This window comes from Sebastes umbrosus, chromosome 20 (genome assembly GCF_015220745.1).
Source record: "Sebastes umbrosus isolate fSebUmb1 chromosome 20, fSebUmb1.pri, whole genome shotgun sequence".
NCBI classification, from domain to species: Eukaryota; Metazoa; Chordata; class Actinopteri; order Perciformes; family Sebastidae; genus Sebastes; species Sebastes umbrosus.
In genome coordinates, this window is record NC_051288.1 from 2,065,668 (window position 1) to 2,090,876 (window position 25,209).

General features: G+C 42.1%; 1 protein-coding gene across 1 annotated transcript; it reads left to right on the top strand.

Moving 5' to 3' along the window:
• The first annotated feature begins 537 nt into the window (after positions 1-537).
• hs3st3l (heparan sulfate (glucosamine) 3-O-sulfotransferase 3-like) lies at positions 538-22,016 on the top strand. Its single transcript, XM_037756065.1, has 3 exons — positions 538-1,749; positions 18,338-18,567; positions 21,107-22,016. The coding sequence occupies exons 1-3, from the start codon at positions 1,256-1,258 to the stop codon at positions 21,493-21,495; spliced, it is 1,113 nt and encodes a 370-aa protein (XP_037611993.1). The 5' UTR covers positions 538-1,255; the 3' UTR covers positions 21,496-22,016.
• Positions 22,017-25,209: the final 3,193 nt, after the last annotated feature.

Sequence of the window (25,209 nt, forward strand, 5' to 3'; positions counted from 1 at the left end):
GTGCGAGTATGTGAGTGTGCTCATGCACGTGCGGTTGAAAGGGGGAACTAATGAGTCTCCTATGAGCTATTATCCGTACCTTAGCTCCGCACTCTGCAATAATAAAAGCCAACATTGCAGAGCTCCCTAACAGGAGGCTGCAACACAACACAACACAACACACACGCCTCTGCTAATTCAAGTGATAAAGCATCCACTCATGACGTTTCAAACCTTCTTCTTGGATCAAAAACAGGAAATCAGCAAATTGTCTCTTTCATAATGTGTGTGTCATTATGAGAATTATATCATTTTAAATTGTTTTTTGTTGTTAAAGCGGGAGGATAGGGACTCAAAAGGTGATATGATATGATTGTGAGATTGTGAGACATTTCTGATGCATGATGTGGGTTCACACAGACTGTCCTCTGGGTCAGGATCAGCCGACTATTGGCAGCTGCACTGCAGTCTAATACCGCCTGACCTAAGCCAATTATGTGATCGGTCTGGAGTGTCAGCTCAGTGTGATAAACCCGGCACCGATGACCCACACTTGCTTTCCTACAGATCCATTTATCATCCATTCATCACTGATCAAAGCATTTCTATACTAAAGTGTCTGTGTTTATTTCATTATATGTTTATTATATTTTTTATTTTATTTATATGGCACAAAGCTGTAGAAGTTACAACACAATGTGCTACAGAATATAAATCAATCAATCATAATAGATGAAAATGATAATGACACATATGAGGTATGGAGGATGAGCACCTTCTGCTCACTGGATCCATCCATCCCAGAGAGAGAGAGAGAGAGAGAGAGAGAGAGGGAGGGAGGGAGAGAGAGAGAGAGAGAGAGAGAGAGAGAGAGAGATCCCTGGACGGTGAGTCCCCGTGAGATGAGATGAGTCGTGGTGGAGACTCAGAGTAATCCTGTGGTGGAGAGGAAAGAGAAAGATCCACGCACCGGTTCCTGCTCGGATATTTAGAGCTTTATCAAGTTGGATGTCACTCAAAAACTTGTTCTGATTCTCTGAGGCTGACTGGTTGGCTGGTTTGGTTTGGTTTGGGTTGGGTTGGCTGGTTTGTGTTGGGTTGGATTGGGTTTTGGTTGTGTTGTGTTGGGGGATCTCAGGACGCGCACCATGAAGGAGGAGGAGAGCGCAGCGCGCTGAGAGAGACTCTCCAGGAGTGTTACCGGCGGTAGACTATGAAGAGATGTGAGCTGAACTCGTGGTAGAATGGCACCTTATCTCACATGGATGTCTGAGGGATGGCAGCTTTTCACCACCACCTGCACCACCACCACCTCCAGCCCAGCGCAGACCTGCGGCGGCTCTTCCACCGGCTCACCATCGCGTCCTCTCTGAGCATCCTCTGCTTCTCCTTGGTCTATCTGCTCACCGGATGCTGTGAGTCGGAGCTGACAGAAAACTCTGACATCAAGCCACCCGCGCGCGAGTTCCTTGTGTCAGGATCAGGATGGCCTTACGAGAGAAACGGAACCGGCGTCGCCAAGGAAGTTACCGGCACCACCACCTCGGCTGGCGACGGCGCGTCCGGCGGTCAGCCCGGGCTGGAGGCGAACAGCTCGGGCAGAGAATGGACGGCCAGCCGGAGGTTACCGCAGGCTCTCATCATCGGGGTTAAGAAGGGAGGCACCAGGGCTCTGCTGGAGTTCCTGCGGCTCCACCCGGATATCCGCGCCTTGGGCTCCGAGCCGCACTTCTTCGACCGGCATTACGCACGGGGACTGGACTGGTACAGGTAGGCACATATTACACACACGTTACACACACATTATACACACATTACACACACATTACACAGGGAATCAGTCTCAGCATTCACTGTGTCCACATTATATTACTCTTTGTGTTTTCTTTCATTTTATTAACTTTATATGCATTTAAAGAAAAGTCTTGCTCAACCTAAAAAGAGATGACTGACTCTTGTCATTTAAAGCTGCAGTGGGTAGAAATGGAGCAAATATGATTAAAAAAAGTTATTTTTATAAAACGGTCACTATATCCTTACATGAGACAGGTAATCTGAAAAAAAATCCTCTGGTGTCCTCCGGTGCTCCTAACGGCATCTGCAAGATTTCACAGACCGGAGGAAAACAAGCAGTAAGAGCTGATCTGGAGCCTTGGCATCTCTGAGCAGCTGTCAATCACTTGCTAACTCTGATCAAAAGGTCAAACTAGGCAGCGCTGATCAAATATGAATCAATATTCTGTTACTGTAATGTCTATTTCTCTCCTCAAATTGTTTCAGAATCATCTTGTAGTGTACTGTTTAGCTGTAAAATGAGAAAGTTTGTGACCCGGCAGCCATGTTAAGATCTGTTGAGGAAATACCAAGCACCGCCCACCAGCCGGAGCACAGCCAATAGGAGCGCTCTCTCTCTCTGAAATAACCTGTGATTGGTCAAAGTCTCCCGTCACTTTCTAAAGCCCCTGAAAACAGAGCCATGAGGAGGTGCAGAAGTCTCTCAGAACCCTTGAATTACAACACTTTGCCCAGTGATGCCAAAAAATGTCTGCCTACTGAAGCTTTTTTTCCCACTTGAGTCCTTCTTTCTGTGTGTTTGTGCAAGTAGGACGTTTTTTTTTTATATCATTACAATCTAAGTCAGAGAGCCCCCCGGAAGCCTCCAGCTTCCTCTTTGTTGTTTGCATACCCAAACATACCCACAGTTGTTCCACGGAGGTTTAGGTGACAGTCAAAGATACTCTGCCATCTGGTTATGCCAATCTGTGCGTGCGCCTGCAGTGCTCTCTGTGTGTGTTTGTGCATGAGTGTGTGTACAGTAGGGAGGGAGAGAGAGAGAGAGAGAGAGAGAGAGAGAGAGAGAGACCCTGCAGAATGAGTTGTCACAGAGCAGCAGAGTAATCATCTCTGGAGCCTGAGCCAGATGTTACTGTTGTCATGTGGCTTTGTTCTCAGCCTGTTCCATGAAAACTTGGAAGTATACTCAGAACACATGTGACACACTCATGAATGAGATTCAAGGAAAGCAGATTCAGACTGCTTGAAGATAATTTGGGAAGATAAAGAAAAAGGAAGCAGATCTCACATATCCGGCTTCATTGGCTTTTTCTAATTGTGCGTATATACTGTAAGTGCTTGAACCTATAGACCCACAAATGGCTCCAAATATGCCAGATTAAATATGCATCCAAATATGGACTGTGTGGTGTGCCGTTAACCAGCTTACAGTATATTACTGGGACTCGATAGTGGCGTTGGCTCAGCTCTGGGAGCCTCTTTGGCATGTCAGCAACAATTTAACCTATGACAGAGATAACGTGACAGGATGAAATCCCACCCTGGCTGGTGTTTTTAATGTGACCATGCACACAGACAAAAAAACACACCACCATGTCAAAGCTGTGGGACGTAAACCGCCACAATCCAAAGAGAATCCACTACAGCCTCTCTCCTGTCGGCCAGCATGTGCAGCATGTCTGCTGTGTGTGTGTGTGTGTGTGTGTGTGTGTGTGTGTGTGTGTGTGTGTCACACACCAGGTGATGTGAATGTGACACCAGATTGTCACGTCTTCGCCCGGGGCCAGATGGGACTCGCTGCACGTCGAGCCACTTGACATCACTGTCAGCTCTGTCAATTGACCTCTGACTCCAGGTCAGTCTACGCTGGGAGTTAATGATGTGTTCACACCACTTCATGACAAACAGCACACACCCAGAGTACACCGGCTGACAAAGGAAACATGTCTTTGTTTTTTGGTTGCTCAAACAGAAAGAAATACAAAGAAGTTGCAAAATGACTTTCAAATTAAAATGCAGTCAGACAGCTTGTTGGCCGGATTACAAAACCACGGACATTTTCTGGCAGCAGGGGGTACCGTTAAATTATCTTTACCATAATGAGCCTTTATTATTGTAATTTTACAAGAAATATTTTGCTTTGAACATATATATATATTGTTAGAATAGAGTCCTCTTAATTTTTTTTATTATTTTTAAAAAATGATAGAGAAAAGCTGAAGTACAGATAATAACTATTGTTATCACAAAAAGTACCGTCAATCTAAGACCATCTACATATAAAACACAAAAAGAAACATGTCATTTTATGTTGCAAAAGCCCAAATTTACATGAATTCTCGGAAGTTTTGCAAAAACGAAATCTGTAATTTTACAAGAAATATTTTATAATTCCATGAAAATAAATTAATTGTTAAGAGAGAGTCATAAACCTCTAAAAAACTGAATAATTGACAGCTTGTGTAGAGGGTTTAGCCAGATTACTAAACCACTTATATGGAGACAAAACTAAAAAGTGAGCACACCTGAAATGTTGATAATAATCCCTCCAAACAGACATCCTGGACAGAGTTGATGGAAGTATTTTGCTGCGTGACAGGCCCACACATTAAAGAGATGGAAGGACAATTCTGTAATAAAGAAATTACATTTATATTGAGGGAATTATTAATCCTTGTTGTTACTCTAACCTCTTAAACCCTATAGGGTGCTGGAAGGTGTGGTTCTCCTAGACAAACATACCCCAAATAAATGAAGAATAGCTCCACAACTAGCAGGTCTATATACATGATCTTGGTCTCTATGGATAAGTAAGACCTCAGAGAATTCATCCCCAGTGTCATTAACATTGTGACTGTTACTATGCCTGAGTAAACTGTAATGAACCAAAGGAAAAATGTACATTTCATATCCTCGCCTAAAATGTTTTCTGTGGATAACACCGTTATAACAGTGATGCCATGCACAGAGATGCCTCTGAATTCATTCAGAAACACCTTGACTACAACTGTGCCAAAGCAGATATAAATAACACAAAGCACATAGATTCTACAAAGGTTTTAGTCAGGATAGGACCAGGGGGACTCTCCATTTGGCCACTTGGATACCCAAAGTGTGCCAAATGGGTTTTCTACCTCTTGAAAGTGAATCTGGCTCTAAAATACTCCTGATATTCACTACAGGAGGCTCTGTGCACACAGTGGAGCCTTTGGCCATGACATTTACCCTGTGCATCATCACATTCTACCATTGTGCACAGTATAAAATCAATAAAAAACAACTACATTGTATAATTTTGACTACAAATTGAGCAGTTTTATTATAATAATGCAATATGATCAAGTAGATAATTTCAAATAAGATCAATAACAATGTAAATAAGATAACAAAAAAGAATCCAAAGTCAAGTATGTTCAATATAATGTTAAAATACAATTTCTCGTGCGTTGATTTTGTAACTAAAATATTGAAATCATTGGACTAAATAGACTTGGAGTGTTGTTTTAGTCGAGTTAAGGCCTTGACTTTAGAAACTATTCAGAAAAAAAGACCACCACAGCATTTTATTGGCGTTTTTAAAGGCAGAGTTTTAACACACAGCTCAGCTGAACCTGGTACCGGGTCTGGCGGGTAGAAGAGGCTAAGTTATGTTATCAAGGATATTCATGAGGGGTATAATATCTATAATATAATATAATAGGGAGGTTAATTGCTACAACTTTTGAGTTTTTTAGTTTATTTCTCATTATCATAAAGTAGAATGTTGTTTGCACTATGCTGCTTTGTCAAGGCTAAATATGTGAAAAAATAAAGAAAAAGCAAAAACAAACACAATTTACCATGTTTTCCCCTTTTCTGTAAATAGTGTTTGACCTACAAGCAAAGCTGTGTTACACATTTCTTCACCTTCCTACGGTACAAAGCCAGGTAACTGAAAAGTCGGCCTGCCTCCAGGTTGTAGCGGTCCATCAAGAGTCTCCCAAACTGTGAAACTGTTGACAACGGACATTTTGGGTATCAATGCCTCCGTTTGTCTTCCAAATAAATTTAGCTAACCTCAGGTGTTGCGTACTTCCTGTGTGATCGCCTCGTATTTCTTGCCTGTGGACTTTTTAGTCCAGATTTTTAGCAGTTAACTTAATAAGTACGAAGTCAATATTACTGATATGAATTCTGGCCAAAAATTAAAAAAAAGACCAAGTGTAAATGACCCTGGCATGGTCCAGTGTATTTGTATAGTATGTTGTTTTTAAGTTTGTTCATTTTCTAAATGTTCCAATTGATGCCAATTGGATTCTATTATGTTGATTTTATTTTGAAAGGGTAACAGGTCTTCCCAAAGAAGGAATGTTTGTTTATGTTTCATTTATTATTATAATTGATAATAAATTACGTTTCATAGTTTTTGCTTCGTTAAAAAGAGTTAAAGTGTGTGTGTAAGCTAGCAAAGACGCTATGTTGGCTATACCTGCCTGGTGTGAATTCTGCGTTACAACTGCATTTTATCTGCGATTAAAGGTTCAAAAGAGGACTAATACGTTCATTTAAAGTTAAATAGGCTTATCTGTAGCACTCGATCAGAACTTGTCATTTGTCTAAAGATAAGAATGGTAATATTTCGTTTTTGTTTGTTTTCTCCGTAGCTCTTCCAGTGTGTTCACAATGTTCAGTATGTTGTTTTTGGAGCAAATAAAGACAGACCATCACTCGGCCATGGATGCTACACCGAGGTTGTAATAAACCAGAATCATGTTTAAGGTGAACATCAGGGTCACTCAGCAGATGGAGGGTCAGCTGTGGTGTTACTCTTCAACATTACATTTCTGTGTAGATGTTTTTTTTCTCTCCCCTACCAACCCCTTTCATGGACAATCAAAGAGGATGACATATAGTGTAGCCTATCATTCTCGAAATCACTCCTCATCTCTCTTTGTGTAAAATTACATTTAGCTCCACCGGGGCAGTTGAGATTAGAGCCCCTGACAAAGATCCACTAATGGTGTTTGGAGCCGGAGATGGGATCTGGAACAACGCTGCGATGAGCCCTGAGATGGACTGGAAGTTTCCTCCTTACTGTGCTGTGTCTGGGATCGATAGCTCTATCTCCTCGCTCTGACCTTGGGTTGACTCCAGCATTAGAGCGGTTAGCGTTGGTCAGCTCGGCTTCTGTTACAATTAGCAGGAAGCTTTATTCTACATTGGCATAACCCCCCCCCCCCCCTCCCCCACCCCCACCGCATAGGCACACAGGGGTCATGTTACACACTCTCTCTGTAGCTCTGGAGGAATCCATTAAAATTGCTTAGCTGGAAATTCACATCTCACTCGTGATGGTTTGTTGCTGAAAGAGAGTATGACAGGTGGAAAAATAGGGGAGATAAAATAGAGGGTGAAGAGATGAAGCTCGGGTGGAGCTGGAGGTTAAAGAGTGAAGTCAGTGTTACCACAACCTCACACATCTCCTCTGACCTTTGCGTCAACCCGGGGGACCGTCATCAGAGCTGGACTCGTGTGTTGGTGTGTAAAAGGCTGACTTCTTCAGGGTTCGTCCTGCAGACAGCGGGGCAGCTGGTGTTTTGTACTTGAGGTACAGCGAGATTCATCGATAAATTATTGACTCTGTGTTACTGGCACAGCTTTAACCTGATAGGTTGCTTTGTCAGTGTTTGATGCTCATTTACAAGAAGTCTCATTTTATAAAAAAAATAATCATAGAGAACATCAAACAAAGCAGTCAAGAGCTTTATTTGTGTATTGATGGTCTTTCAACAAGTTCTCAACAAAGTTTATCATTCCACATGATACAACTGAATGACCATCTTAAGCAGCTTCTCATTAGCATCCAGGCACTCTGCGTGACCGTGAAAGTCTGCGTCTTTCACGGTCTCTACCGTTGTATCTGTGTAACTCAGCCGAGCCAACCAATAGTGACATCACAGGCTAGAGTCCTGCAACATGGCGGCGCTCTTGTCACGAAAGATAAAACACAGCTTCTTTTTGCTTTTAAATGCTGACATTTGTCATGTTTGTTATAGAATTAGAGTGGAAATCCCTTTACTTGGTTGACTGTTTCATTCCCATCTTTAAGGCTGGCCCACAATAAAAGATTTTTAAAATCTTAACAGATGTGTAAAATGTGAGAGAGCCCACACATAACATCATGTTATGATAAATTGAACAGTTTTGTTCCTATAGCGTGTGGAGAGCACCTATTAGACCAAAACAGCCACCACACACTAACAGGTTCATTCATCAACAACAAGAGTCCCGATTACAAAATACGTAAATCTTGCAAATCTCTGGCGATCAAATGTGACTTTAGTGTAAACAAACATGGCGGACGACGGGCAGGAAGAATTATTGATGTTAGTTTTTACTTTGTTCTGAAAATGTACAGGTGATGGATGGATGAAGTCATGGAGACATGTTAAATAAACACTTGTGTTGTCGCCACAAATCAACAAGTTGGTCCTCCATCTCTGAGCTCCATCTCACTACTACTTTATGCTTCACGTTTAGCATTAGCTCATGCATTAGCCACGGCCGCCATGACGGCGGTGGTTGTCCTTCCCAACTGGCTATCGTTCTTTCCTACGTGACTGTGTCATCGGCTGTCCTTGGGGTTCCCAACACACAACAACAGGATATCCCATCGTAATGTTTAATATTTGCGATTTGAGGTCAGCGCGACCAGGATGGACTTCCGAGCTGATCAGGATGTAAAAAACACTCTTAACAGACCTCACACCACAGGAACATCTGGAAGGATAACCTTGAGAAACGTAAAAAAATCATGGCTTTGCTGACGATTGTCAGGGGGGGAATCAGGCCCAAAATCGACTTGACTCTCGTGTAATGTGTAACTCGCTTAAGTAACTGTGGGGGCTGTGGCTCAGGGGGTAGACTACAGCGGGTCGTCCTTTAATCACAAGGCACGCCATTTAGCGGCTGTTGTCAAAAAAGCATCAGACGTAAATATACCCTCGTTGGGACACGCTCATGTGATTGGCTGAAAAGAAGGGAGACATTTGATCATCTTTTTATATCGTTGGTTAGTTTAATCTACAGCAATTTATCATATTCTCTAACATCATTTTTAATATGTTTGTAGCGTCACTGTCCTATGAGAACCTTGTTTGTATAAAAAGCAACTTTTCATGAGCTCAGACAAACAGCCCTGTTTTCAGATTTGTGACGATGCGTTTTCCAGCTGATCCAGGAGGCTTTTGAAGGCGTTTCTTTAGATTAAGAAGGAGGAGGATTTTCTAAACACATGAGGGAAAACTTCATCCTTCATCCTTCATCAACACATCTGAAAGTAACTAAAGCTGTCGGATAAATTTGGTGGAGCAAAAAGCTAAATATTTAAGACTATTATAGTTTTGAAGCATTTAGGCGTATTAGAAAGACATTAAATATCATTCGTTTTATTGACTCGTATTTGTTTGAGGAAGACCTACACCCACTGGAGCTTAGGTGTCCCATTTTACGGCAACTCACCCTATGTTCCATCTTTGAGGCCTCAGTTAGTTTAAATTAATTTGGAGACATCACGCCTCTCAGAAGATACACAATGATAAGAAGTGAGGGCCAAAATGACTCTTCTTTTCAGCGTCAGCTGCTCTGATGGAAAAGATTCATTTGCAATTCATATTGGACTTGTTAAGGGAGGCTTTTAAATTCATACCCATACATTTGTGGCTTTGTCCTGCCATTACACAGCACATGGTGCTACTTGTGTTTTTGTGTTCGTACAATGGATATAATTGCCATGCAAATCTCAGAAGAACGGCTGCCAAAACATTTGATGTTCAGCAGGATTCAGTGGGCGGGAATTAGAAGCAAACACGGAGAGGCCGAATTTCTGATGAATCAGATTTGTTGGTCTATTTTTATATCTTTAGTACCTTTTGGCACTACGAAACGTCATGCTGAAGAGTGAGGTGATTAAAGCTATAAGAACAGACTGGCTGAGTTTGGTTTGGTGTGTGTGTGTGTGTGTGTAACTGGGGTTCAGGTGTGGTCTGTCCTGTCCCCGTACTGTACTGGAGGAGGTGATCACCATAAGGCCCAGACGGGTGGGGCGATCTGGCCCTCATTAAGACCCTCCCCTGGGGCCTTTTGGGACGGGGGGTGGAGGGGTTCTGGGGCCCCTCAATGATGGATGTCTCCTGGAAGTGGACAGGGCACAGCCACAGTCCCCCATACAGAGGAAATGGATGAGTGGTCCACCAATATCACACACAGTAACACACTCATGCATGCATAGGGACACATAAATACACACCCAATCTCATATCTGACTCATACACAAGCAGTCAGGTGTGTATGATGAACACAGTCAGTACTGTGCTCTTTGATTGGTTATTGTTTCCTTCCTTAGATCAGACATCAAAGATAAACAGACCAGATTTTACATCTTTGATCCAGCACACCCTCAAATCCCCTAATCTCTTCCTGCATTTCCGTGATGAACATTGCAATTGCTTCACATTTGTTAACACACACACACACACACACACACACACACACACGACACAGCATACTACTGATGGGGCTCCAGGGAGTCCTGGCTCACCCAGTCTCCACCTGCCACTCTGGGTCCCAGCTGAGGCCCAGTCAGTGCTGCATTATCATTTTCAGTCCATCCCCTTACATTTGCACCAACACCTTCTCGCTTCATTCCCCCCATCATGCCGCTCTCATCCCCAACACACACAATCCCTACTGTTCCCCGGCTGTACATAATCCACACCCGCTTACACGTAAGCCCCCATAGGATCAATAGCCGGTGGCCTTGGCTGGCCCGAGGTTATTCACCAGGGAGGCGTGCTGAAATATTGGGGGAAATGGACGACAAAAGAGAGGTTCCTCAAAGGCAAACACAGGCTTATTATAAGCTGCTGGTTAATCCCCGTGTTCATCATACTGGATGTTTGATCTCACACTCGATAGTAAATGAGCAGTGTAAGGATGTTATGCTATAACGGGGCATTTCAATTGCTAATTAATTGAGCTACCTGTTCTTGAGGAGGATTTCCTCTGGAACACATGGTGTCGCCAGACAGTTCTATTCACCTACCAGTGACCAGTTTAATACCCGAACCCTTCCCCGTTCCACTCCCACACTGTGCAGGCAACCCAGGCCAACCAGTAGGAGTCACTAGTGCGCTTACAAGGAGAGGATCTCTCACTGGCTTCCCACCCGTGAACACGGCTGATAAGTTCTGGGAATCGGCCCCATGGATGTATAAAGAGAACTGGATACAGCGTTGGAGGCGGGGCGCCGTTCATTCCTATAAGAGTCGCTCAGTGGAGCATGAAGACAAAATTACTCAACTTTCAAGTCGAAAAAAGTACCCGGATTTTCCGGCGATCTGCCGCATCCATTGGGCCCATAGAGAAGGCACAGTAGCGTCCGCTCGGTCAAATGGCTCCATCACGGGGTCACAGCCGTCACGGTGTCATCACAGCTTGCTAACTCCTCCTCCCAGCCCTCGCTCCAGCCTCGGTCTGGGTCTCATTCACATGAACGGAGGAAGGTAAATAACTCTGGATTCAGGCCTTTAAATAAGGGTTATTCAAGGGTTCGTACTGGGGAGTTGATTTACCTAAAAAAAAATGATCCGCTGAGTTACAGACGTCTCTTTCCCAATGTAAGTGTATGGGAAAAAGTGTATTTGGGTCCAATGACATCACGTGACGGACACAGAAGTTGTTGTACCGCCGTTTGGCCAATATGGAAATTCATCGTCATCAACGCTCGGCGCTCTTCCGGCCACGTTACCCCTGCTACCCTGAGATGTCCTCGTCAGAAAAACCACGACAATTATCTTTAGTTTTGAACATTTAAAATGAAATATATATTATATTGTTTGTGACAAGTGAGCGCTATGGTTGGGCTGACAAATCAAGTGACTTTGTTGTGAGAAACAGTGATTTGTGTCACGTCTCCCACCTACAATCAACACTGGTTACTTCGAAATATTACATGGATTTATTCTGACCGTAACCATTATCTTTCCCTGACATCGACAAAATGGTTTCAGTCGCCTAAACTTGACCAAAGCTTAACCATAAACACAGCAGATCCTGACTTGTTTTTGTCATATAGATATTTATGAAAGACACTGACAGCCCATTTCGTTGTTTCAATATGAGGACTTGTCGGCCACCCGCACACGTCAAACTCAGCTAACATGTAGTGGAAATGACCTTTGAGTTCACGTACAGTGTGTTACAGCAGGCCATGTGATAAAAAGAGAGATTCTTTCTCTCCAGAGAGACTGCCCTTATCAAAAAGTTGTATAATTAAAGTTTATTTTATGACGTAAACTTAAGCATAGTTCAAGTATATTCTCAAATATACTTTATGTAATAAGTACACTATTATCAATGTACTAGTAGTGTACTTGTTAGTGTATTACTTGTAAGAGTAGTACACTTTGAGTACTACTTTATTTATAATTATTTCAACAAAGTTACACACATTCCAACAAAGATACAACCCTCCACCCTCCCCGGACACCCACAAAGTAAACCAAATGGAGAAAATAACAACAAATAATTGAACAAAGAGATAAATTATAATTAAAACAGTAATAATAATAATAATAATTATTATTATTATTATAATAATAATAATTATAAATAGTAGTAAATAATAATTAGAAAATAAATGTAAATGTAGAAAAGATAGTAAATTAAACATGTATGAAAACAAAGGGACTTGGTTTGTTGTTACAATTAGAACCACCAATAATCTATTAAAAATGTAAACATATAAACAGTATATTCACATGTGCATACAAAAACATTTACACACCCACATGTCTCAATATACACATTTAAACATAGACAGACACAGCTATGTATACATTGTACTATATGAACTATACTACAAGTGAACTTATAGGTATACTGTTAGTATACTGTAGCCCACTTTTTAGTTTATGAAAGTACACTTTAAAGTACACTCTCAGTAAACTACTAGTTTAATAGTTTTTACTGCAAGTGAGCTTGTAAGTTTTCTGCAAGTTAACTTATAGTACTTAGCCAAATATACTTTTCTGTATACTTTTCAGTATAATCCAAGTACACTTAGACTTTTCTGAATACCTGTCATAGAAGCCAAGTATACTTAAGTATAATTTTATTAAGTATATCTCTAAGTACATAAAAAGTGAACTGAAAGTATGCTCTTTTGTTTTAAGTCTAAAAGAAGCATACTAATAGCACACTTGAATAAACGTCTTTTTTGTAAGGGTGGAGCAAGCGTATGGAATCAGTCCTCAACAAACAAAGTAATCTTTAATACAAGCCATAGTCCAAGTTAGAAGGTAAAAAAACCTTTCTCACTGTTTTGTTGAACTCCAGATTTATTTTCTTTTGAGGGTTCTTGCATTTCTTAATGCATGTATCATGTGCTATTTCTACTAACATTATTTTATATAATATAGCAAAATTACAATTCCTTGGCTCCGCCCACTGATGATTAAGTCAGTTGTGTCTGATTCTGAAAAAAATGCTGCATAACTAAACCTCCAGTCTTCAGGGATGATGAAGCGGAGTTGATGTTACAGAAGTTACAGACGCCCGGGGATCACAGAGTTTTCTATGCCAAAGTAGGATAAGGACATATTTAGTTATTAGAAAAACTAACAGCTATTATCTGCCTGTCAATTAGTGTGTCTGCGCAAAGCTCACAGCAGAAGCATAAATATAATAGACCTTTTCTTCTGATGGTGCTCTTAGGGGCAGCAATTAGCTCTTTGTGCTAAGGTAATGGCATGGGGGCTCTTGGCTCTCAGGCTATTTACAGACAGATTGCTAATGGAGGCGCGTTTGTATCCACTCCCATCATTCCTTCATCAGTCACCCGCCCCTTTCACTTCAAACACTCACACACACATTTACAGGCTCTGGTAAAAATCCACCACACCCCACCTCCCACTCCCTTTCTGTCTTCAGAGTGTTTGTCTGTGTGTCATTTGGTATTTTTTTATATATATATTTTTTTATGTGTGTGTGTGTTAGATGGTGAGAGATGGCTGCATTGTGAGGCCAGAAGCATGACAGCAAATGCTCGACTAATGAGTGAATAATGAGTGTATGTTTGTGTTTAGCATTGTGTGTGTGTGTGTATGTGTGCCCATGCGCCTCCTGCATGTGTGTGTGTGTAACAGACTGTGCGGCTCCTCCTGCTCAGGGTATTGGAGTTAAAAGGGAAGTCTTCAGGCTTAAGTGGCGGTAAGCGCTGCTTCACACCGATCAGATCAACTCAAATCACCGTGTGTGTGTGTGTGTGTGTGTGTGTGTGTGTCAGATTCATAAAAGTGGGGCCAGTTCGGGGGGGTGGATGTATTGACAGGAGGTCGGGTTGCAGGAGCATCTGAAACCTGAGTCGATAGCAGAGGACAGCCAGAGCATCCTGTCCTCACTGTCTCAGCCACGTGTCCCCTCTGGTCTCTTTCTGTTCGTCCTTCTTTTATTAACGTCTCATTTATAGCTCCTTGGGAACATTTTTTATTGACTCTCTTAGTTTTGTGATAGATCCCTAAAATAGGACACTACATAAAAAAACAAGGGCACCTCTGTGCTCACTGATGGGTTTTCTCATTATGAAAGAGGGAAAATAAACTGAGAAGACAAATTCCTCATTTAAGACGTGTTTTAAGATGTATGTATGTATGTTAGGGATGTGACAGTGAGGACATTTTCCCATCGGTTAATAAACTTGTGACAACACCGGTGTTACCGATTACACCGGACATTTTACGACGCTCAACATATGTAGCGCGCTTACTTTGATCTTTACCGTTGGATGAATGTGTCTGGTCCAGCTTTCGCTGCGAGGCTGTAGGTTTCCACCCGGAGCCGCTGCGCCGCGCACACCAGCTGTGACCCCGCCGTCCTCCGCACGGCGATGGCCTCATTTACGTTATGGTTCCCTTATAGCGTTGGGTTTAAATTCGAAATATTGCCTAATAGACGCTCTTGCTTTTTCACTTTGACTCAAAATCCTCCGCCATCGTCTTGTCTGTCAACTCTCTCTGTCATCCCGTGTGTGTAATCTGACTCCTGCTACTCTGAGCTGAGACTCCTTTCTCTGAGCAGGCACTTTCACTTTGTGTTTGTAGCGTACGTCATGCGACTATGTGTTGATAACACGGCGCTGATACGCCAAAATGAACTTAATGGGGTATATTTCTATAAAGAAAAGCAAAAGCGGTGGGGGCGGTGGGCAAGAAATGTAATCGGTGTATGCCCGAATACCTTGTAACACTGGTAACACCGACTACCGAGGCAAGCCTAATGTATGTATGTATGTATGTATGTATGTATGTATGTATGTATGTATGTATGTATGTATGTATATATGTCTGTCCTTTGATTTTCTCGACAACCGTTCATCTGATCGACTTCATACTTGGCGGGGGTATTGCTAAGGACCCAAGGAAGTGCAGTGTCAAGTGCGAGCTCTTGAGATCTACGGGACATATTTATTAGTAGGGTATTATGTACACACTGTGTAGTGTACTGAGAGAGGACACCTATTGGCCTACTCCTCTTACACCTTTTAAAAATGGCTTTCTGGCAGAAAGCCATTTGGCTAGCTAACTATTGTTAAATTAATGCGTTTTACAGCTAAACCGTGCACTACAAGATGTTTCTGAGAACATCTGAGGAGAGAAATCGGCATTACAGTAACAGAATATTGATTCATATCTGATCAGCGCTGCCTAGTTTGATCGTTTGATCGGAGTTTGTGAGTGATTGACAGCTGTCTCTCATAGACGGCAGCTGGACGACAGACTCCAGATCAGCTCTGACTGCTTGTTTTTTCTTCCGGTCTGTGAAATCTTGCAGATGCCATTAGGAGCACCGGAAGACACTGGAGGACACGGAGGAACATGTTTTTTTTCACATTATCTGTCTCATGCACTACTGTCAGGATATAGTAACCATGTTTTATGTTTAATAAAAATAACTTTTTTTAATCCTACTGCTGCTTTAAGTAGCAAGTTGGCCGGGTGTAAATAGAGGCTTTTTAAATCAGGTTAATTGTCCACTCTATTGTCTGAAGGCAATACACTATATGCAGAAAAAGAACTACACACAACAAACTATACAATCCAAAAAAGGTCAACACACAATCCCAAATCTCAGTAAATACACATGCAAAGCAAACATCACAATCAAATCAAGAATACAGCAACTAATACATATGCATGCAAAAACATCACAACCAAGAATATTCAATATTCGGCCGTGTAACAATAATGTAACATTGATTAATTAATGCATACTTCATGTCCAACAAATCTTTACAACCTAAGTGATTTTTACTGTATGGAAATGAATGTAAACTGCCTGGAACGGTGAGGATACCTCTAAATAGTTAAAATTGTACAGCATGCATTCTAAAATGCTCAGCAAAAATACAGTTAGCAGTTAAAGAGATAAAGAACACACTGGTATGGGCCTTTAAGATGAGATGCTGATTCAGAGCTGAGGCTGTGTGTGTGTGTTTGGTCAGCCAGTCAGGTGTGTGTGGCAGGTGTGTTCGCAGATGCCCCCGAGTCCCCAGCCGGTCCTTTGGGCCCTCTGGAGTCATTTATCTCTAAATGAGTCCCATCTGCTGGGCTTCTGGTGTGGAGTTAGAGGTGAGCAGAGCAGAGCAGAGCAGAGCGAGACACATTCAAGGGAAGACTCCTGTGTTTATGGAGCACAGCTGTCACCTGCCTGTGTGTCGGGGATCACTGGAGAACTGCTCGATGGATGGACACGGCTCAGTCTGTGTGAGAGTGTGTCAAAGTAACTGACAGTGATGAAGGCACCATGGAGAGTAACTTCACTTTCAGGCAAATATATGCAAATGTAGGCGATGCATGCTGGACTTCTTGAACTTCTTTCCCTCTAAATCCCCTCATAATTAGCTGTAACGTTTTAAAGCAGCAGTTTGACATTTTGGGAAATACACATACACACTTGGTGAGAGTTAGATAAGTAAATCAGCACCGCTCATCAGTCCATCATCCTAAATATGGCCGAGAGCCAGGAAACGGTCAGCATAGCTTAGCAAAAAGACTGACTTATGTAAAGTTGGGGTGGGCAGATCGATACGAAAATATCCATACTACCAATACCTTCGTCTCGTTTTGAAGATCAATTCTGGCGTCAGTAGGATCGATACAAAACAGGGATCAGTTTCTCTCTTCTACACCCATTTATATTTCATCAAAGAGTAGAACTGTCTGTGCAAACAATGATCTGTTGTACTGTTTGCTTCTCACTGCTGTTGTGATGTTGTGTGCATTCAAACAACAAAGGCGTCGTGCACGCGTCATGTGTGTGCCATGCACGCGCAGCGGCGCGCACCCAGACTAGTTACTCCGACAGACACATGATGGCTGAAGAAAGAGGAGCATGTTTGGAGCTATTTCACAGCTGTCAGTGACGGTTGAGGGTAGTTTGTGCTTTTTTTGTTATAGTTATTAGTTATTTGCACTAAAGTTTTAAAACATTTTTCAACAAATAAATGTTTGCACTTTTTTTCTATAAAAAAAGTACTTTTTTGATGTTTCCACATTCAATTTACAATAATAAAAAAACATATTTTTGTTATTTGCCTTATTTACAGTGGAAAGTAACATGAAAGTACATAAAAAGCTTTAAATTGTAAAAAGTATCGTATCGATATCGATATCGGCGATTCTAGCCCTGTATTACTTGGTTTTGGATCTAAACCAAATTTTGCGGCATCGTCCTCCCCTAATGTAAAGACTAGAAGTGAGGGGAAACAGCTTTTTGTCCAAGGTTAAAAACATGCCTACCTCATATTTGCATCTGATGGAGTAGTGCACCCTTGAAAACATATGTTTTTTTACTCAAATCAAAATATTCTGGATATATATGGAAGTTTTTAGTGGACTTTATTAGTTGTAATCCACAGAAGACATTCCAAAAAATGTGTGTCCAAATATTTCACTATCAACAAACATGTATTTTTGTATTGTGTTGTGTAAAGTCACACCCACAAAAATAAAGGGTGATTTGCAAATACGCATAACTTACTCTGTAAATACGTATTTTAAGGTTTATATGTAAAGTGATAATTACGCATTTGTGCATCTATTTCTACACGTGGAATGATATTTACGCATTTGCAGATCGCTTCCTGTGGATTTATGGGCCACGTGACATTTGTAACTTTCCTCCTGTTTGTAGTAATAGTAGAAGAGAAGACAATTCACAAATATGTACCATGATCTACAAATATTTCACTACCCACAAACGTATTTTTGTATTTGTGTTGTGTAAAGTCACATCGACAAAAATACAGGGCGAATTATTTGGAATATTTGGAGATCATGGTACACATTTGTGGAATGTCTTTTGTGGATTACAACTAATAAAGTCCAATAAAAACTTCCATAGATATACTGTGCTTCATTTTTTTTCCAATTTCTCCATATTTTAGCATCTTAACTTGATAAATCCTTGCTCCTGCTTTTCTAGTTGAGTAATTTGTCTTGACAACATATTTTTCCTGTACTTTCAGAAGTATGATGCCCAAAGCCCTGGACGGTCAGATTGTTATGGAGAAGACGCCTCGTTACTTTGTCACTGTGGAAACTCCGGCACGAGTCCATGCTATGTCACAGGATGTGAAGCTGATCGTGGTGGTCCGTGACCCCGTGACCAGAGCCATATCTGACTACACACAGATCATCTCCAAGACCCCGGACATCCCTCCCTTTGAGAGCCTGGCCTTCAAGAACCGCACCACAGGTACCGATCCTGGTGATGTCCTGTGTCAGTACGACACAATCCATAGTACATAAAGACAAACCTGGGGTCTGACATTGGCTCGATCCTGTGGCTTTTTTATTTATCACTCTGTTTTTTCCCTCTCAGTCTTTGATTTTTCTCTACTGTGCACGACTTAGTGAAGGCAAAAACAAACAGTAAATCCCAAGTGAAGATTTACTGGCAAGCAGCATAAGACAAATCATCATTATTAGACAACAAGCTTTCGTCACAAACAGGCTCAGGGAATGTGACCAGGACGGAGTCCAAGTCTGCAAGGTTATACTTAAAACATCCATCCATTATCTGTAAAGTTCCTGTAACTTTATCATTCGATGTGTTCTGTGGAGGCGTTGAAGCTGCAAAACTAAAAGACATCAGGCTCGTTCGAGATGAGTCAGGTCTGCGCAGAATCAATCACCGGCGATCGAATGCATGCCGGTTAGATTTGTGTCCGACTTGATCCTGACTTGATCTGATGTCATGTACACGTGGGCAACGATAACCTCACAAGATCGAGGCGGCCGCAGTTTTAGAGCCAGGCAGTTGCTTTCCACCGACTGCAAAACCTAGGGCATTATGGGAAACGCCTGGATGTTGCCTGATCAAAGAGCTGATTGGCTCTTAGTTATATATAAAGCGTCCCGAGATAACTCCTGTTATGATTTGACGCTATATAAAAATAAATTGAATTGAATTGAATTGAATAGGTTATTAGTTTCATGTTGTACAAAGAAGGTTTCATCTGTTAACAAACATATCTTGTGTGGTTGATAATAATAATGATAATAATTATGATAATGAAGGTTACTTATAAGAACTTATCAAAACGAGTGCTCATTATGTGCGGACATAACAATAATAAAGGATAGAATCCAATGTCAGATACACACACATTTCCACATAGATTTACAAACAAATATGAATAAATCCCAACATGGTCTGCAAACTACAAGTAACCTACAGATCAGATCTAACAGGATGTCACTATCTCTTCCTGTAAAGTCTTTGAAGGCTGCTGGAAGCGGCTGGAAACTGTCCGACTTGACCGCAGCTTCTTGTCTCCGCCCCCTGCTGCTGCTGCTGCCGCCTGATCTCATCTACTTTCCAGGCGAGGCGCAGTTCATCTCGAACGAGCCTATTGATGCAGTGTGGATGTCAGCTGTAGGAAGAGAGAGACACAGTGAGCACATAGACCAGCTTTTATAGCCTGGAAGAGCCAGGTGAACTAGATCAAGATGATGACCTTCCTGTGTCAGCTAACTGCCAACTGCCTGCTGGCCAGGACAGCGTCACACTTTACAGTAGGTAGAAAGGAGAGAATAGATATTTTATATTTATCAACGACTTTATCAAACAAAGAATCATGCTTAAGACCATTTGAAATGAACAACAATCTAACATATTTATAATCTATCTATATTTAAAGGTCCCATATTGTAAAAAGTGAGATAGTCATGTCTGTTATATTATAAAGCAGGTTTAAGTGCTTTATAAATACCGTGAAAATATACGGAGAGATACGCACAGCCCGTGTTCAGAAATTGTGCGTTTGAAACAAGTCGTCAGGATTTCTGTCCATTTGTGATGTCACGAATATACAATATTTAGACCATTGCACAAACAGAGCGTTTCAGAGAGAGGGTGAATACAGGCATATTCAGGCCGACAGTATGAGGAAAATAAAGTTTTTTTTTTTAACATTACAGCATGTAAACATGTTCTAGTAGAAACACAAAACACAAGTATGAACTTCAACATGAGCATTATATTTCCCCTTTAAATAGGAAACTGGAAACAAAAAGAAAACCAAACTGGAGCAGGAAAAGGAATTCTCCTGCTATTCTATTCTATTCTATTATAAATGTTCACCTCCGTTTCTGTACTGCAGTTATCTACTCGTAACCAACTCCAGAGACCTCTGGAGAAATAAGAGGAATAGTTTATATTGTTAAGTCTGTGAGCAGTAGTAAAAGGGAAGGTTTGGTTTTATCTTTCACTTCCATCCAAAATGCCACTTTTAGCAGCTTGATAAATAGAGGTCACAGAGAAGGAGCCTTTCAGTCACTCTCAGGTAGAGCAAAAGGTGCAGTCTATTGAACGCCTTTAATATACTAAAGATACAGTGTAAGGTGAAATGGAAATGTACACGTTGTTTTTATAAAAACAACAGGAAGTTAGTTATTGTAGTTTGGCTGCTGATTTGTCCTACTTACCAACGTGATCAGCTGTCACAGTGACTGTGACACACAGCTCATGGAGGACACTTTAAAGGTCCCATACCATACCTCTGACATGGTTCTCATATTCCAGGAGTTCTGACTCTCTCGCCCCCCACCCACAAGGGGTGCGGGTCACAGTTTCTAAATTTTGTCTTAAGTGTCAAACCTGGACAAGTCCAATAGGTAAAGGGTGATACGTTAGATGTAAAAGTTGGATGAGGATTTGAGACGATGCTGACTGACCATAGCAGTAATGATTGTGAATAAAGAGCCTCGGTATATCTCTGTGTTGTCTGTAGGTCAGATTGACTCCCTGTGGAGCCCGCTGTGGATCGGCCTGTACGCCCAGCACCTGGAGCGCTGGCTGTCCTGGTTCCCCAGAACTCAGATCCATCTGGTCAGCGGGGAGAGGCTCATCTCCGACCCGGCCGGAGAACTGGGCAAAGTCCAGGACTTTCTGGGTCTCCAGAGGATCGTCACGGACAAGCACTTCTACTTCAACAAAACGAAAGGCTTCCCCTGCCTGAAGAAGCCGGAGGGCAGTAGTAAACCTCACTGCCTGGGGAAGACCAAAGGGAGGACGCATGCCTCCATTGACCCGGAGGTGATGCAGATACTTCGGGATTTCTACAAGCCGCATAACCAGCGCTTCTATCAGATGGCGGGCCAGGACTTTGGATGGCAGTGACTCTTTGACTGTGTGGAACCAGAGGGCTTTGGTTGGCATTGTGAGCAATTCTTCCATCTGACTGAAACAGATGGAGTGCAAAAGATTCAGAGGACAGAGCTAATTATCTGTTTCTGACCAGCAGAGAGACATCTCAGAGAAAACCCAGTGTCAACACATTCACCCCTATCATATCAATCAATCATCTCGTTCAAGTGTTTGAAAGACAGCAGCGTCATTTTATCTATCATAGATGTTCAGTAAAAGATGTACTTTTTGTGGTATTGAACAAGGGCGTCCCCTTGCACCTTTCTCATTTGGTAGGCTACTTATTCCCATGCCAGGTGGTTAAATAAAACATTTGTGTGCAAAGTTGGTCATAAGACAGTGGTTGCTATAGGTTACAGCTGTAAAAAGTTGAATGGTGAAATATAGGGATGCACCGACACCACTTTTTTCAGACCGAGTACAAGTACAATTACTTGCATTTGGGTACTCGCCGATACCGAGTACCGATACGAGTACTTCTCTGTGCCAAAAGACCCTCGTTAACAGCCAGCTGGAGGGTGTGAGCAACACACGGCAGGCTGGATATGAGGCGGTGTGGCTTTAGGTCGGCTTGGAAAGGCTTGGGGCGAAGGTGGCTCGCGGCCGCAGCTTTACAGCGCTCCCCGCCAGGACCTCGCCGCACGGTGGACAAAGGGCCCTCTCTCCCCGCCGGGGAGGAACGGGTTCCCCTGCTCCCGGTGCGACTGTCGACCGGGGAGGACTGTCCTCAGTGCGCCCCGACCACGTCGTGCCCCCAGGGCGGGGCTCGGCCCACTTAAAAGGCGCCAGGGGTCTGCGGCGATGTCTGCAACACACTCGACCCGTCTTGAAACACGGATCAAGGAGTCTAACGCACGCACAAGTCAGAGGGTGCAAGCAAAACCCCGTGGCGCAATGAAAGTGAGGGCCGGCGTGCGCCGTTTGAGGTGGGATCCTGGCCCAGCGGGGTCAGGCGCTCCACCGGCCCGTCTCGCCCGCACCATCGGGGAGGTGGAGCGTGAGGACCCAAAAGATCTTGACGAGAGGTTAACGTCACGCCGCCGTAAAGTGGTATCGGTGCCGTTGTATCGGAGCCGTTTTGCGAGTACGAGTACATGAGCACAGTATCGGACCCGATACCTGATACTGGTATCGGTATCGGTGCATCTTTAGTGAAATACACAGTGTAGGTTTTAGTGTCTCTGGCTTGCTTTGTAACCCTGATGCTCTAGTTGGTAGGCTGTAGAGGGCCAATGAACCCTGAACAGATGCATTTTTACATTCCTGAATTTCTTTCTTTTTCTACTTGTTTGTTCTTCAGTCTCACCGGTTCAGAATTTAAGGGCAATCAATGCATACATATTGAGTATCGTCCTCCAAGCATCGTTCCCGAAATGTAAAAGCGGGGGGATGAATCTTTTATGTGGCGAGCAGCAGAGGGGTGAGAGAGAGAGAGAGAGAGAGAGAGAGAGAGAGAGAGAGAGAGAGAGAGAGAATCTTTATATGAGCTGAGATTTGACTGAGTGGTTTTGTATTCCTGAATAATGAATGTGGATAAATGGATGCAGGGGAGCTGGTGTGGATCACTCGCTTCCTTGCCTATTGGCACATTTATGTGCTCGGCCTAGGTTAGCATCCGACTGAAAAGTAAAGGGACCACTGGAGGACAACCAAAACAAGATCAGGTCAAATCAATGAGAGGTCGACCTGCTGTATCAACGGCCATTTCTCTTAGCATGATGTACGAAGCTGTCAGGCTTTACCGTGTTACTGTGAGAAGGCCTGCTGACAGGGTTGTCTGTTTTCAGTTTGCATGTATTTGCACTAGTTTGAAAGCATAAAAAAATAAAACTATTTTTAAGCAAAGGATTTGAAAATTGATTTTTTGTGTTGATCTTTCTTAACATTTCTTCTTTTTCCTCATTGTTTGCCATCAAATGCTGTTGTTATAAGGCTTCATTGATTCTTAATGAGTGCGGTTTGGATTTATGATGAAGGCTGATAACATTAGTGTAATTGCTTTGCAAATGTCCCTGTAACTATGCCAATGAAATTGATTAATTTTAATGGATTACTGAGTTATACTGTTGGTTTTTATGGGTGATTATAATTTTAAAAGGGTAAATTACACATGCCACGAGGCACGAAGAAGATAGGTAACAGGTAAATTACAGTTATTCTTTTTTTTTTTAAAAGAGCACATTCTGGTATTTCCAGGGCTGAGTTAAAGATAAAGATATAAAGAGCTATTTTCATGAGAATAATTGAAAGCTGCTGGGTTTAAAGAGAGGAGACATTCGGCTGATGTCAGAGTCAGACAACACCACCATCTTATGGACAATAAAGGAAACGTTTGAGAGTGGTGGGAAAAAGTCCAGTTAAAAAAACATAGTAAAAACCTTCTTTATTATGATGCTCCCTCCTCATTTACCTTTTTCATAAAAATGTATTCATATTAATATATTAGGTTGCAAATTATCCACAAAAAATGTAACACTGCACAAAAAGTGCCACTTTAAATAAGTCTGACATACACAAAAAGACACAACAATCCATGCGTCAGCATATATCGCAACCCAGGATGATGAAATGTAAACTGAACCAGAATAAATATTTAAAGCGAGGGTGGGTAATGTATGCCAGAATTTTTTTTTGTTATATTTGTTGAGATTCTCTTTAACATCCCGACAGCAATCAATAAATAAAATGCTCAAACTGAACTTTTTGAGGTGGTGCTGCTACTTTCATTGGAGAAGACTTGGCAACACACGGCTGTGATTTTCTGTTGGATCATTTTTAAAGTCTAGTGTACTCTTGCTAGTTTAATGCTACCTACCCAAGCTTTACGTCGTCTACAATACATTTCACTTTGAATTGAACAAATGAATAAAATATCACATACATTTTCAAATGCACGTAAAATGACGAAAAATTTGGTACGTGTTTTTTCCATTAATATAATTTGTGTGAATACATAATAAAAATACCCCATCAGGTAAATATTACACATAGAGGCTCACTCCCCTCCCTGCTGAGTTTTGGCAGTTTGAACAGACATGTGTCCTCTAAAGCAGTTATTATTAGGAGAGAAACAGCATCACCCTTAAAATGTGTATTAAAATGTGGTGTGCCCAGAGCATGCTGTCTGATCAGGGGCATGCTGCTGTCAGTAAAGGCACTCAGCATAACCTAAAGGCATCCTCCACACATGTAACACTCATTCTTTACGCTTTCAAACTTTTATATTCCTTCTGTTACTTCCCTCCTTACACGGCGAGAAATACTCACTGCAACTGCATTGTAGTACAGGGATTAACACCTGATGAGGTGTGTTTTGAGCTACTTTACTTTACTGCTGCTATTTGGTTCACATATTAGGTGGGACGCAGTGTATCATCACTCCAATATACAGTATAGTATGTACCATATTAGAAGCAATGTGTGGAGCTCCTTTTCACTGGGCTGTACAGCTGAGTGAGCCACAGAGAGTCATGAACACACAGCTTTCGCAACTTTGTACATTTACCTCAATGAAAGAAATCCAAAGGGCTTCAGATTCAGTTCAAGAACAGTGTTTGCTGAGGGAGGTCGTTGATCAGGCAACTATCCTCTCCACAGAGCTTGATCTTTGTACTGACTATTTGAGCCTCATTCACCAACTATTCTGTCCTCTGCTTTGATTCATGCACAATGGCGCCATCTGTTGGA

What these genes read in the sequence shown, in the direction of transcription:
- hs3st3l (XM_037756065.1), top strand. Translation starts at nt 1,256, where the DNA reads ATGGCAGCTTTTCACCACCACCTGCACCACCACCACCTCCAGCCCAGC. An exon ending in CGGGGACTGGACTGGTACAG is followed by an intron (nt 1,750 to 18,337) that starts GTAGGCACATAT and finishes CTGTACTTTCAG; the next exon opens with AAGTATGATGCCCAAAGCCC. An exon ending in CTTCAAGAACCGCACCACAG is followed by an intron (nt 18,568 to 21,106) that starts GTACCGATCCTG and finishes TGTTGTCTGTAG; the next exon opens with GTCAGATTGACTCCCTGTGG.